The following is a 15,160-nucleotide window of genomic DNA, read 5'->3' as shown; positions in this document are numbered from 1 at the left end:
CAGCTTTCCAGTCTCTAGGTACTGACCATTTATCGAGCGCAAAAATTGTATATATTTGTTAAGTACAGAGATATTATATCAGTGTACACTCAAAGAAACATAACTGGTATGCAATCTGGACCGGAAGTCTTGCCGTCATTAAATGACTTAAGCGTTCTACATCGAGGATACCTACTTCTAAGTTACTCGTGTTCTCAGCAGTTCTTGATTCGAATTCTGGAATATTTAGTTCGTCTTCTTTGGTGAAGAAATTTCGAAAAATCACATTAACTCCGCTTTAGTACCGCTGTCACTTCCTTCCCATCGTTATCCGGCAGTGACGGTACTGATTGTGTCCTGGCCGCTGAGATCGATGTGCTTCAAATACGGCCAGAATCTCTTTGCGTTTTCTGACAGACTTCGAAATTGAGTTTCGTTGTGCAAACTAGCAAAAGCCTTTCGTATTGAAGTTCGCGCTAAATTTCGAGCGTCTGTAAAGCTTTGCCAGTCTTGTCATCCATTCCCGCGCCCAGAACGTATTTACAAAACTCTGCAATTTTTTTTTTTTTTTAATCACCACCATGAAGGGCTCGTAGCAACTGAAACTGTGTGGTTTGAAGCACAAACATCGCCACATACTGCGTAAGACAGACACATGAGGAATGGCTAATTGCTGAATGCGGTATACGTCTTGACCAAGCACATGGTGGCGATCTGTAGATTTCACCATGTCTGGAACCGCGCGACCGCTACGGTCGCAGGTTGGAATCCTGCCTCGGGCATGGATGTGTGTGCTGTCCTTAGGTTAGTTAGGTTTAAGTAGTTCTAAGTTCTAGGGGACTGATGACCTCAGATGTTAAGTCCCATAGTGCTCAGAGCCATTTGAACCATTTGAAAAGAAACTTTGTTAATCACGTAGGATCACTCCTGACTTTAGTTAGACGCTTTAAAACACTAATTCCGTCTTGCAGCTCCTACGACTTGCCACATCAACCTCGTGGGCATCAAACATCTCTGTTCAGTCCAGGTAGCAGGGAGATCAGAATTAAGGCATTTCCGCCAGTTAGTTCCTGTTCACGCTTCTAGAACTCCTCTGAAAGTTGGTGCTTCCTGCCACAACATTCGGAACTTTATTTCCACCAGCCGCTAGAAAGACAACGGCCGTCGTGAGGAAAATTACGTGTCGGTAACGCAGCCCAGTAAGCGCCAGGCCACAGCCCATTTAGGAGGATTAGGGAGAGATTGGCGTATGAACTCCAGACCGGACAAAAGTCCTCTTCCCCCACCTACCGGAATTTGTCCCTTGCACGACGGGGCGTCACGCGAGCCAGGAAATGTGTGACACGATGTGTAAGTTGAAATACACCCCACGTGCCTATCTTCATTCATGTAGACAATATTGGAGAACGGAAATGGTAAACAGTCAATGTGACATTTTTTACGAAACACGTTTTCAGTGCCGTTGTGTTCTCGATACTCTGTCCCTATACTTGATACAAGTGCTAAAACATGAAGAAAGTCTTTCAAACGTGCGTTGGTAGATGGGGCATTGTGTTTGTGACAAGCTGGGCTTGCCTCTGGAGTTCCAAAAGTTAAAATATACGAGTTCTGCTGGTTACAAATCTGATGCTGTTTTTCTGTACTTTTATAATCACAAATAAAACGTAGTGCCTCGGTATTAGCAAAACATGAAACAAAAACTTTCTTAGTGCTATTTCTTCAGAAACTGACATTTTTTCTTAGACCGTGACTGTGAACGAAATAAATGCTGACTCTTGAAAAGAAGGAAACCGTAGCCATTCACCGTTAACAATGCTATTTGTTCACGCAAACTGCGCCGTGACCGGTTTCTAACCGACTCGTTTATCTTCAGACGGCTGTCACGTTTGTATTTCATTTCTCATTGTTTACATTAGTTGTCTGTAAAAAATAATCAACCACTGACGTACACAGTAACAAATGTAATACAAACGTCAACATCCATCCGAAGGGGAACCTGTCGGCTATGTAAATAAATAGTGGCTGGTTGCCGTTTTCTAGTTTGCAGAATCAACTTGCAAAAACTTTATTAATGGCACGTGTAACCAGTGTCTTTCAGGTATGGCACTTAGAACGTTCTTCATAAAGTATTTTCTAATTTGTCATATTACTTTTTGCGGCGACGTGGTGAGCAGCATAATTTTGTGGAATCAGAACACCTTTTCAATTTTTAGTGTTCCGTAGCTCAGGCGGTAAAAAGGGAATATTTATAGAATCATTTTAATCTCGTTGCCTACTGCTAAGACCCCTTTTTCTCGGCAACAGGAAGAGGTATAAAACTGAAATTTATGTGACATACATTGCGGCGTAAAAAATTTAAGCGACTAAATCACTGCAGTCCGAAGATACTGCAATGTTTTATACTTACAAACTCATTAAAACCTGCACCATGCTTCCCGTTGAAGTACCACCGTGAAATTTTGCAAGAAGTAAGGTATCAATGTAAAAGCAAAAGCAACCATAAAATTGTAAATTTCTAATTAAATCATTTTTTTTGCCGTTACAATCTTACATTGCATTAGTAATCCGTCAAAAATGCCTTGTTTTCAGTAATAGTTTAGTGGTTGACGACGAAGGCTTGCGTATCTAATTTACAAATAATTACTGTTACCAAAATGGCTCTGAGCACTATGTGACTTAACTACTGAGGTCATCAGTCCCCTAGAACTTAGAACTACTTAAACCTAACTAACCTAAGGACTTCACACACATCCATGCCCGAGGCAGGATTCGAACCTGCGACCGTAGCGGTCACGCGGTTCCAAACTGACGCGCTTAGAACCGCACGGCCACACCGGCCGGCTACTATTAACAGGCTGAGCTACAATTAAATGAATTCCGCTGCCACTGTGAAAACGATGCGATTGTCATTTAGTGGTGATAGACGCAAAGCAGCCCGGCTTCCAGTATGCTTTTGCTTTCTGTCTGTGTGGCTGTCTTTCTGCCTATGGCTGCCCGTCTGCCAAGACCTCTTGTCTCAGGAGACGATGGAGGTATCAAGCTGAAATTTGTCACAAATACTAAGGTCTAAGTCGAGGGGCATGAAAGGGAAGCAGTGGTTGGGAAAGGAGTGAGACAGGGTTGTAGCCTCTCCCCGATGTTATTCAATCTGTATATTGAGCAAGCAGTAAAGGAAACAAAAGAAAAATTCGGAGTAGGTATTAAAATTCATGGAGAAGAAGTAAAAACTTTGAGGTTTGCCGATGACATTGTAATTCTGTCAGAGACAGCAAAGGACTTGGAAGAGCAGTTGAACGGAATGGACAGTGTCTTGAAAGGAGGATATAAGATGAACATCAACAAAAGCAAAACGAGGATAATGGAATGTAGTCAAACTAAATCGGGTGATGCTGAGGGGATTAGATTAGGAAATGAGACACTTAAAGTAGTAAAGGAGTTTTGCGATTTAGGGAGTAAAATAACTGATGATGGTCGAAGTAGAGAGGATATAAAATGTAGACTGGCAATGGCAAGGAAATCGTTTCTGAAGAAGAGAAATTTGTTAACATCGAGTATAGATATAAGTGTCAGGAAGTCGTTTCTGAAAGTATTTGTATGGAGTGTAGCCATGTATGGAAGTGAAACATGGACGATAACCAGTTTGGACAAGAAGAGAATAGAAGCTTTCGAAATGTGGTGCTACAGAAGAATGCTGAAGATAAGGTGGGTAGATCACGTAACTAATGAGGAGGTATTGAATAGGATTGGGGAGAAGAGAAGCTTGTGGGACAACTTGACTAGAAGAAGGGATCGGTTGGTAGGACATGTTTTGAGGCATCAAGGGATCACAAATTTAGCATTGGAGGGCAGCGTGGAGGGTAAAAATCGTAGAGGGAGACCAAGAGATCAATACACTAAGCAGATTCAGAAGGATGTAGGTTGCAGTAGGTACTGGGAGATGAAGAAGCTTGCACAGGATAGAGTAGCATGGAGAGCTGCATCAAACTAGTCTCAGGACTGAAGACCACAACAACAACAACTAAGGTCTACGGTTCCTGGTTGGCGTAAGAAATTTATAATTGTAAATCAAGTCGTTTATGTCACACATTTTACTCGCAAACCTGGCACACTCACTCATCGAATCCTACTCATGACCTACCTACATACATAAATCAAGTCTGTACACAACGCGAGTGTTACTCGGACTACTCCTGTTTTTATTAAGAGCGTGCTTCTGGCTGCTCTGGCGAGTTGTTGCTTACATTTTATGTTCAGTACCAGATTGATTGGGGTCCAGGTAGCGACTACACGTAACAACAAAACTCTTAGCACTTGATGAAGACGACTGGGTCCGTCATCGAAACGTTGGGTATACCATGGAAACAGCAACTGGGCAGAACACCCGGGAGCAGACTATTAAGAGATCTTTAAGATTCGATAACAAATGCACTGTCTTTGTTCTGCTGATTTTAGTTTGTTTCAAATTAGTTTTTGGCATATTAGGCCATCGTCAGGAAACAACTGACGATGTTCAAATAAACCGAAAACTCGTTTGAAATAAAGGAAAATCACCAGAACAAAAAGAGTGTACTTGTTATTCAACCTTGAATATGGAATTTTTCTGACAAGAAGTAACGGAAGAATCCATAAATATTTTTTGTCGTTCTCCTGAAAAGTGTCAGATTTGACACTTACAACATTTTCTGAATGTGGATCGCCCTTGAGGCGCGTCGAGACAGTCCGCGTAGTTGCGATAACGCTGTGTCCCGGATGGTGCAGTGGTTGTCGCACCTGCCTAGAGAGGAGGAGATTCCAGGTTCAAATCTGAGTCCAGCACACATTTTCACTCGTCGCCACTGATGCCGTGTAATGTCCCGAAGCAACTGATTGCAGTGAGCCCCTCCCTTTCGCTTCGTTTCTCTCTCAGTTCACCTTCAACTTACCTACAATAGAACATTTTCCATTTCCACGCTTCATATTGTCTCGTGTAATCCAGTTAATCGATTGTAAGCAACCTGTTTGTCATAACTGCATAAGCTTCCACGGCCAGTTGATATAAAACGTTTCCTGGGTATCGTACCGCGTCAACCTATAAAAAACTATCCTGGAAAAAACCCGCGTTACAGCGGCTTACTTCTGGATTTACTGGCCAGTACACCCAGAAGCAGGTCACTGTAACGCTGGTTTTGCTAGTGTAGTTTTTTACATTATGATTACATTATGACTCGGTAGGATATCCAAAAAGTTTTGTCAACTTTTTTATTTTTTACTTCTTCTTTCGTTTCTCCCTCGTTGGGGTACGCTGGATCAATCATTTCTTTGCGCGTTGTTCTCTTCTTAGGGCCCAGTATTTCTTCTTTCTTTCTGATCTTCTTTTCCTCTCTTCTTCCGAGATGCAGGTTTGGACTTTTGTGTAGATTTTTCTTGGAACCTTACGTTTTAATCTTTGGCAATTAATTTAGCTGTTCGATCAATAAGTGAATTTTCTGAAATGTTTAAATCTACTAGGTCTTTCTCAGTTTCTTTAAACCAGTTGGGTTTCGTTTTGCGTTTACAGAAAAAGTCAAAGATTTGTTTAGTTAATCTGTTGGAATCCATTCTGAGAAGATGATCATAAAAATTTATCCTCCTTTTTCGCATAGTATCTGAAAGCTTTTCAGTTTTCTTATAGAGAGTTTCATTTTTGACGTATATAATCTCATTGACTTGAAATTTTGGTCCTATGATTTTTCTTAAAATTTTTCTTTCCTTTAGTTCAAGTTTCTCCATTTGGCCCTTGAAATTCATGTTTAGTGTTCCCGCAGCATTTTTTTTTATTTTTTTGAGTAATCAGTCATCTGACAGGTTTGATATAGCCCGCTACGAATTAATCTTCTCGTGCACCAACTTTTTCATCTCAGAGGAACCGAGCGGGGTGGCGCAGTGGTTAGCACACTGGACTCGCATTCGGGAGGACGCCGGTTCAACCCCACGTCCGGCTATCCTGATTAAGGTTTTACGTGATTTCCTTAAATCGCTGCGGGCAAATGCCGGGATGGTTCCTGTCAAAGGGCACGGCCGACTTCCTTCCCTAATCCGATGAGACCGATGACCTCGCTCTCTGGTCTCCTGCCCCAAAACAACTCAACTCATCTCACAGTAGCTCTTGCGATGTTATTTGCAACTGTGTTCAGTTATTTGCCTATGTCCTGTACAGTGGGTTAAAACCTAGCGGATTAGTGGTGTGTGATTTACGTATCAAAATAAGCAACCGGTTCCCTTCTGTGTGCCGCAGGTCCCCCTCACCGCGGCCGCGTAAGAACATCCTGAAGAAGAGCCTCAGCGACAGCGAGACCAAACCGGAGGACGGCCCCGCCGGCGCCCAGCCGCCGCCCAAGAAGCAGCTGTCGCCCATCATAGAGGACGCGCCGCCGCGCGGCGGCTACGAGTTCGCGGCCGATGCGGCTGCCGCCGCCCCCGCCGCTCCCGCCGCCCCCGCCATGCACAGCAGCCAGGCGCCGGCGCCCCGGCCGCCCGTGACGCGCGGCCGCACCGTCGAGACGCTGGTGCGCCGCCTGTCGCAGGAGACGAAGAGGAAGGCGAAGCCGCCGCGAGGACTCAGCCCGTCGGCGCTGGTCGCGCCCGGCGAGGACCGCCGCCACAACAACAACCTGCCCTTCTCCTACACGGAGCCGCAGCAGCCGCAGCCGCCGCCCGCGGCCTCGGCCGGCGGCGCGGTGGAGGGGCAAGTGATCTACGCGGAGGTGGTGGTCGGCGGAGGGGGGTCCGGCAAGCAGACGGTGCACACCCAGGTGCCGGTGGCGGCACAGCGCGCCGCGCCGCCGCCGCACGCGGACGCCGACGACGACGACGAGGGCGTCAGCCTCAGCATGGACTTCGGCGCGCGCCACGAGCTCTCCTCCGCCGCCGACCTCCGCCGCTACCGCCGCGACCGCGACGCGGTCTTCGAGTCCCGCGAGAGCGCCGACGCGTCCGAGCACGCTCTGCCCGGCGGCGGCAAGGCGACCAGCGCCCGCCGCGAGTTCGCCTACAGCGGCGTCTCGCCCGACGGCGGCCTCTACAAGAAGGAGTACGTCGTGCACGAATCCAGCTCGCGCTACGAGTCCGACTTCGGCCTCGACTCGTCCGGCCGCGGCAGGGCCGACGGCATGGACTCGCGCCGCAAGGACTTCCTCGTCGAGGGCTCGGGCCGCTACGACGCCGACCACCTGTTCGACCCGCGGCTCAGGAAGAGCTACGACGACGACGACGACGATTTCGTCCGACGCGAGAAGTACGGCAGCGAGTCGCGGCTGTTCAAGGAGCCGCTGGACGGCGTCGGCGGCTTCTACGGCAGGGACCCCGTCATCCAGACCAGACTCATCGACAGCGGCGACCTCAGCTCGCGCAGGGACCGGCTCGAGTCGCGCATCGAGAGCCAGCGCAAGGAGCGCTTCAGCAGCTACAACAAGAGGGACCTGACCGAGTCCGCCAGGAAGTACGCGACGGACCCGCCGCGCAAGGCTGCGCCCGACGGCCGCTACAGCAACAGGAGGGAATTCCTCGCCTCGCAGATAGACTACGCCGACGGCGACGACGTCGACGACGACCACGTGCGCTACGAGAACGACCGCAACCGTCGCAAGAGCGCCGCTTCGACGCGCTACGCGGCGGACCTCTCCGCGAGCGCGACCGCCACCGTCACCAGCAGCGGCTCCTCCAGCAAGAAGGACTTCTTCGCCGACTCGGGCATCGAGGTGGACTACCGCAAGGAGCCGCGTCGCTACGACGACGTGCAGACGGTGGAGGGCCCGTCGGCCAAGATCTTCATCGGCGGCCGCGGGTCGGCGTCGCCGTCGTCGCCGCCGCCTGCGGCCAACGTGACGCGCGTCGACCTGCGCACCGGCGCCACGCCCACGCCGACGGCCACGCCCACGCCGGTGCCCGCCAGCGACGCCGAAGACGACCCGCGCCCCGGCAGGCACTTCTACTCGGCCCGGACCGCCACGGCCGGCGCCACCAGCTTCTCTTCGACGCGGCTGGTGCAGGAGCGGCACAAGAGCAACGACGTGCTGCCCGCCTCCACCGTGCTCATCAGGTCAGTCTGCCAGTGACGTCACTGGGCCGCGCGCTGCGCAGGCGCCGCACCCCGCTAGCGATTCGGCCGAGGGCACCGTTTCCAATGCGTCACCGTCCGTTCCAGTAGTTCCTTTATTTCGAGCGCAGGACAGTTCCACTCTGCTCGCTATACAATCACTGTTTTTTACACTACCGTGAGCATTTCCAAGTGCCTACTCCTACCGTAATGTTAATATTTCAATACGAAAATAGAAGTACAGGTTTTTAATATTAATTATACGAGGAGGCCAATGAAACTAATATAATTCGTTTTCATAGATGTGAGCAAAGAAAAAAAATCAAGGGTGTACATAGCCACTTAGGATCATAAAAGCCAGTAGATACTTTCATATGCAAAACTCTACTGATACCTTCTCTACGACGCATTGAAATCTCCAATACGTCGTCCGCAGCTCGTGGTCGTGCGGTAGCGTTCTTGCTTCCCGCGCCCGGGTTCCCGGATTCGATTCCCGGCGGGGTCAGGGGTCAGGGATTTTCTCTGCCTTGTGATGACTGGGTGTTGTGTGATGACCTTAGGTTTGTTAGGTTTAAGTAGTTCTAAGTTCTAGGGGACTTATGACCATAGACGTTATGTCCCATAGTGCTCAGAGCCATTTGAACCATTTTTTTCTCCAATACGTCAACATCGAAAATCGAAGTTTCACCAAATTCTGCCCAGCGTGCATATCAGGTGCTATGGTAGAAATGCCACAAGAAAGTAACAATGTTCCTTGATATCGCATTCTAGTTACGTTTACGTTTACAAGGTTCATTTGCAGTAACCCATGCATACTAGGCAGCGACAGTGCAACAACCGCTAGGTCGTTTATGTTGTCAGCAGTGGAAAACATCACAGTAAGAAAGCCGTCGGGGGCAAAATAGACTGTACATTACGTAGTTTATTGGCGTCCTGTTTTCGCTTAGTTTTGTTTACCAGTAGGGAGACCTAACTTTCCGTTCATTTGCCGCTCATACCATGCAAACTGCAGTAAGTTCCTAATCATCAATCTCTTCACTTTGAATTGCTGCAACTTCCTTTATTATGTTTTACGGTGTGATTCGAATAAGAACACCAATCGGTTGGACTGAAAGATGAAGAGCTAGAGAGAGGTTATTTTTGTGTTGGCAAAGTAATAGGAATAATGTGGGGATTGATATTGCTAACTCTTTTTCTGTTTTGCAGGACTTTATTCAGCTAAGAACTAATGCCTACCCACGAATAAATTGCAATTAACTATCTAAAAGAAATTGAGCTTTTTTACTTTAGAAACACAGTTGGCCGAATTTCGGCAATAGATGATACCAGTACAGTATTATTAATAAGACGAACACAGGACGTCGCTGTTGCCCATGTTTTTAAGAATGGAGATAATGAATAATGGCCAAACTCAGTTTATTGTAGGGCAAATAATAGTGATTCTATAAAAACCAGGATGGAAAATGAATTGTTTTTTTCCTTTCTCGTAGAGCAGAAAATATAGGATGAGCGTTGAGATGCTCAGAATGGAATTTTCGTCATCCATACACTCGAAAAGTATCATGCTTATAGTGCTGCGTAACGTGTGCCCGTAAGCGCTTTAGAACTATTGAGTGTTTTTAAAAATACCGTGGATTTGTACATCCGTTTCATAGACACCTTAGTAACAAGTTACAGCCATACTGGCTATTGATCGACCGTGACTTTTTCGAAAATATGATTAGGTTTTTCAGAGACTACTACCAGTATAAAAACTTGTTGGCACTCAAATTATTTAATGAAACATTATTTTTCGAGACGCAAACCTCATCTTCAGGCTACAGTGCAATACAAAATCTTTTAACAAAAGTATACAAAGATATTAAAGTTGTTCTATACAGTCCTGGTATGTGCTCTTAATGTGGAATAGCTGGATTCTTCGACAAGACTGTTGACTGTGATTTTGTGTTTCATATATCCTTTGCAAATTTGTGAACAGCGGTTAACAAGTTTCAAGGAGCCACAGAAACGGAGGGAACTGAACAAACCACAATAAGACAGGCATTTCACATGGAAAAAGATGGACACAGAACTTGCCAAAAGTGTACAAAATGACTTTGATACCTACGAAATAGTTTTATTAAAAGCTCCTGTATTGTCACTGTAGCTTGAAGATTAGTTTTATAGCTCGAACGAGATCCTTCATTAAACACTTTAAGTAGTCAACAAATTTTGTGACTGGCAGAGTACTCTGGAAAACCTTTCAGACTTCTTAATAATTTGCATACGATATCTGGAATGAACTTAACTTAGCGCTTTTGAGAGATAAATGCAAGGACATTTCGCAAGTTTATGACAAGTATTACGCCTCAGATGTCGCTAATTATTATGTTACAGGAAAAGAAGAAATAGCCACGGCAATTATTTTAAGATTTTGTGCTGCACTTGACAGTATTGCTGAGTCTCCGTTTCAATAAATTTTCCTGCGGTGGCGTTACGAAATAGCTTCCTTGTAAACCATAGTGAAAGTGTCGCGAATAATATCGAATTTCTAGCTATAAAATGTACTACATTAGCGATTTATCTCACTATGAAACTATTTTACGAAGTTCCTCCATTTCTACTTTCTTGAGACATGTGTTGAATTAAAATATTAATGACAAATACGCATTATGTACTTCGAGGTACTAGAACTACAGCTACCAATTGTCACTGCGCTAAAATAAGAGCAATGATTTGAAGATTTGTTTAATCTCGAGGTAATGTCTTAGGCTTCCGTGAACTCTACCACCAATCTTTCAGAGTATACTGTCAGTTGTTTAGGGTGTTACGAATTACGTCATGAATACCATCAAAGTTTTTTTAAATTTTGGATGATGATGCATTAAAATAGTTTTTGTCACGGAGAATTCAGGTTTTTCTTGTAATATTTTTCTTCTGCTCAGCTTTGTTCGTAGTCTTTTTTTTTTTTCGCTTTGGCCTTCTAGGTACTACGTGACAATTTCAGTTCCTTCTCTTTTAATTTCCCGCTGTGTTCATTCATCTTTCCACAATGTCACTTTTTCTTTCGTCAGACTACTGCAAACCTGTTCTCTTACTGCTTCTGCCTTGTAATCCTTCTAAATTTAACTCTTTCTTTCCGGTGGTATATCTTTCTCCTGCTTCTTCTGCTTCACCTTCTCAGATGCAGATTGTTTTTAAATTTCTTTTCTTACAGATACATGAAGATCTATTTTGTCGGCATATTGACATTCACCCAGTGCAAATGTCCATAAAATATCAGTGTTCTTTTCCTTATTGTCTCCGATACTTTCTCTCTATTCTGAAATATTTCGTCACTGTTTTTTTTAGTTTTCTGACTTCTGTCCTTATTTGGCCTGAAAGTTTGCTCATGATTCTTCTCTCTTAATATTTATAGTTTGTCTAATTTACTCGTACAATCCACAGCTAGGCATTCATTTGCACTGGTTCATTCTGGTTTCACGACTGTGCTGTGACTTTAATGTTCCGTTTCTTGAAACGCACTTTTTATTGTACAATTTTTTTTATTATTCCATACGCCCTTTTCATTTTGTGAAGCCTTTCATTTCATGTTAGCTCTTTCTAACTTATTTTTTGGAATTATTCCTCCTTTCTACATGACCAATGAAACGCGTAAAAATTTTGGTGCATTTTTTATATTAGTGATAAATATGTTTTTCCCTGCAGACATTGTTAAACGTGCTCTACGGCATCTGTTCCCATAGAATGACTTGTATTTCTGCGTCTGCCGATTTTGAGATGGAACAGAAAAATTGTCTGCTAACGCCAGGAAGTTTACTTCAGTACGCTACTTCTTTCTTCCCAGTTTTATTGTTGATAATCAATAGTCTTTATTGTTTTATTTAATTGTTATTGATTGCGATGCAACTACAACTTCGTCTTCAGTCACTTAAGGACTGTGATCAGTGTGATATACCCCAGCAAGCTTATCCTCTTAATGTACTCCATCATCCTATGATGTCGTAACTACGTGACTGGCAAACTCAAAACAAGATATACTTGCAATGGTGTATCGCATTGATCGCTGTGGTAATCTGCCTGAAGATGAAGTCGTAGTTGTTTCAAAATCGATGTAAAAGAAATAAAAGCAGTAAACTCAACGGATTGGAAAAAAAGAGAGTAGCCTTTAATCTCCATAAAAAAAAGGTTCCACTGCTGACTTCACCAATTTCCATCGCTAAGGAACCAACAAAATCCTAGCTACAGGGTTGTTTTCAAAATTTCATTCATTGTTCATATGAAACCTGTGAAGGTCTCCTTTTTATATTTTTAACTGAATCTTCTTTTGTAAGAAGCCTTGGTGCCTCGTTCTGGACGAATTCGTTAGAGTGTTGCAGTGAGGATACCTGCACGCCAAGTGCAAACGCGTGTATTACAGAACGAATGTCGTGTTTCTAATCAGTATATTTCCATCGACTCGTACTTCTCATGGTAAACAACCACAGCTAAATGTCGTCGGTGCTTCTTTGCCCTTAGATTTCAGCTGTGGCACTGATCAATCCTCTCTCGCCGGCCGGTGTGGCCGAGCGGTTCTAGGCGCTTCAGTCTGGAAACGCGTGACCGCTACGGTCGCAGGTTCGAATCCTCCTTCGAGCATGGATGTGTGTGATGTACTTAGGTTAGTTAGGTTTAAGTAGTTCTAAGTTATAGGGTACTGATGACCTCAGCTGTTGAGTTCCATAGTGCTCAGAGCCATTTGGACCATTTGAATCCTCTCTCGGGGCTAGCTTGCACCATTGTTGGTCGTGTCTAGCCAATGACAGCACGAATGGGTTATCGCTGAAGTTGTGCGCCAGTGTCGTGGGATTCAGGAGCGTGAAGACATTCCATTAAGCTACTCCGTAAAATCGTCGAGAGCACAGCGGTCCAGATTCGGAACAGCTCGTGTTAAAAGGCAGCTCCAGATTGTAATGAACCTTAATGTACGGTAAGAAGGTCGGTGCTGTGTTGTCTGTGTTGTAATGTTTCGTTGCCTGTTCTCATTTTCTTTTTTTTTCCACATCTTCAGCTCGTATTACGCATTACACACATTTTCACTAGTTTGTGGTTATTGTCAGTTAAACTGAAATACAAAGTTACTTGCGGCAACTAACTGAATAAACAGTCTGTAACGATGCAGGTAAGTATTGCTTATGGCATACACTTTGGAAACGAACCTAACCAAACTCTGCAAATTTATCGGCCACCGTGTGTAACCTGTTTGTTGACAGCTGTTAGTAGCCATAATTTTCCGATTACTTAAATTTTATTCGTGATAAGCGTTTCGAGATGTTAAGATTCATCATGCATTCATATAGAATCAAAAATTATGTACTGCAAGTATACACACATATTATTAGTGGCGGTGTTGTAACATATACTGAGGAATGGGTGGGAACTTCTACGTATGAAGAAAGAAAAGCACCACATGCTTCATCTACTGTTACTCTATAAATATGACGTCATTCATTTTATTTTGAATAGAATACAGTGATATTATCTCGAAGGCATGCAGTGCTTCTCATTCTTCGTGCATATTGTGTTATATATTTTTGCATTGTTATAAATCCTTGATAATGAGACTGGTTCTTAGATATGCCTCGTACAGGGGGGATTTAAGAAATGTGTGCACAAAAGTATGATGTGGTTCCTGTAATACAATCTTTTATCAGTTCTAACTGTCACGGCTGAAAAACAGTGTGGCCTTGACAGATATTTTGTGAACTACGAACGGACAAGTGTGAAGGGAAGTCAGTTATCTTCTGAGTACTTGTAATCGTATGCTGACGTAGTGTGCGCTAAATTTTTTTACATAAAAACACGCGCAGGTGTCTCATTTACTTTGCTTGATACCTGTCCACTGTACTGCATATTCCATAGAACGTAGACAGCGTATAAAATCAAAAGCGCATTGATGTTATCCAAACAAAGTTTGAATCAAGTGACTCTAAACCAAAGAGGCGGATAATTTGTTCTGTGCTTAAATCCCCGTCACATTTTTTAATCCATCCAGTATCTGAAGCAATGTCTTTTTTTTTTTTTTTTTTTTTTTTTTTTTTTTTTTTTTTTTTTAATGGAAAGGTACAGAAAGCTATTACAAACAGCACAATAATAACAAGGCTTGTAAATGTTTAGAGTGAAAAATTTTACGAGCACAGCGTAGGAATGTACTAAATTTGAAATGGTGACAACCCTTGTTTAAATAAATTTTGTATCAGGCCAAACAGAAAAGTAGATATTAATCATAAAGAGACCCACTTCACTAACTGTAAACCTAAATGAACGGCACTACGATTCTATATGAACTACTAACTCACTGGGAGTGCCATAAATCGCTGAAAAATGTCACTACTATCCTAATCGTTTTTTATTATTAAAGAGAAATCTTTCTGGCCATTTGTGTGAAAACCGAATCTAGAGCTTTGCTACACTTTCCGAAATAATGCGTTTTGCCATTTCAGTTAGTTTTTAATCATCTGATAACTCCGAGCACTACTATTATTTATGGCAGTTACTTATCAACCGAATCACTGTTTTTGCTTCCAGTGACAGAGAATCGAAAAATAAATCATATTTATGAAAAGACTTCCACTAGGGTTTTTTCAAGATAGTTATAGCGATGTATATATGTATCTGTCCTATGTGACACTTGGACCATTCTTTTGATTGAACCTGTCTCTTAGTTTGGTTGGCTAAAATTAGAAATAAGTTACAGGCTGTGTGTGTGTGTGTGTGTGTGTGTGTGTGTGTGTGTGTGTGTGTGTGTTATACTGCGAGTCTGTACTGCAGGAGAAATCATTCAACGGCGGAGCTGTTTTCAGCAGCAGGCTATTTTCAGGCTGTGAGTAAAGATAGGCCGGCTGTGAAAACTTGTTCCGGTGGCTCGCGGACGAGTCTTTTGTAGCGACTGGAAATGCAGGCGAGACCAGAAGACGGAGCTGGAGTTAAATGAAAGTAAACTTTTACATTCAGCTAAGTTTCTTCTGCGTATTACGTGTGTTTCAAAGTGAAGCTGATGCCTGTGGGCGTCTTATATTAACTGACTGCGCGTTACGAGTGAAAGGCGGCGGGAACTCGCGTTAATGACGCAAACCGGGGTGTGCTTGTGCGTCATTCTCTTTTCCTATA

At 44.0% G+C, this 15,160-nt stretch overlaps 1 protein-coding gene across 2 annotated transcripts in view; it reads left to right on the top strand.

The window, feature by feature from the left end:
• LOC124619935 (zinc finger CCCH domain-containing protein 13-like) overlaps window positions 1-15,160 on the top strand; it is a 396,933-nt gene that overhangs the window by 138,703 nt on the left and 243,070 nt on the right. For both annotated transcript variants that reach the window (XM_047146583.1, XM_047146584.1), the window contains one exon: window positions 6,233-8,035. In XM_047146583.1, the coding sequence (XP_047002539.1) occupies window positions 6,233-8,035 (1,803 nt within the window). The remainder of the gene's footprint in view (window positions 1-6,232; window positions 8,036-15,160) is intronic.

The sequence above is a fragment of the Schistocerca americana genome, chromosome 6, assembly GCF_021461395.2.
Source record: "Schistocerca americana isolate TAMUIC-IGC-003095 chromosome 6, iqSchAmer2.1, whole genome shotgun sequence".
Classification (NCBI taxonomy): domain Eukaryota; kingdom Metazoa; phylum Arthropoda; class Insecta; order Orthoptera; family Acrididae; genus Schistocerca; species Schistocerca americana.
Note: the sequence above shows the minus strand (reverse complement) of the source record. Positions and strands in the feature narration are given on the sequence as shown.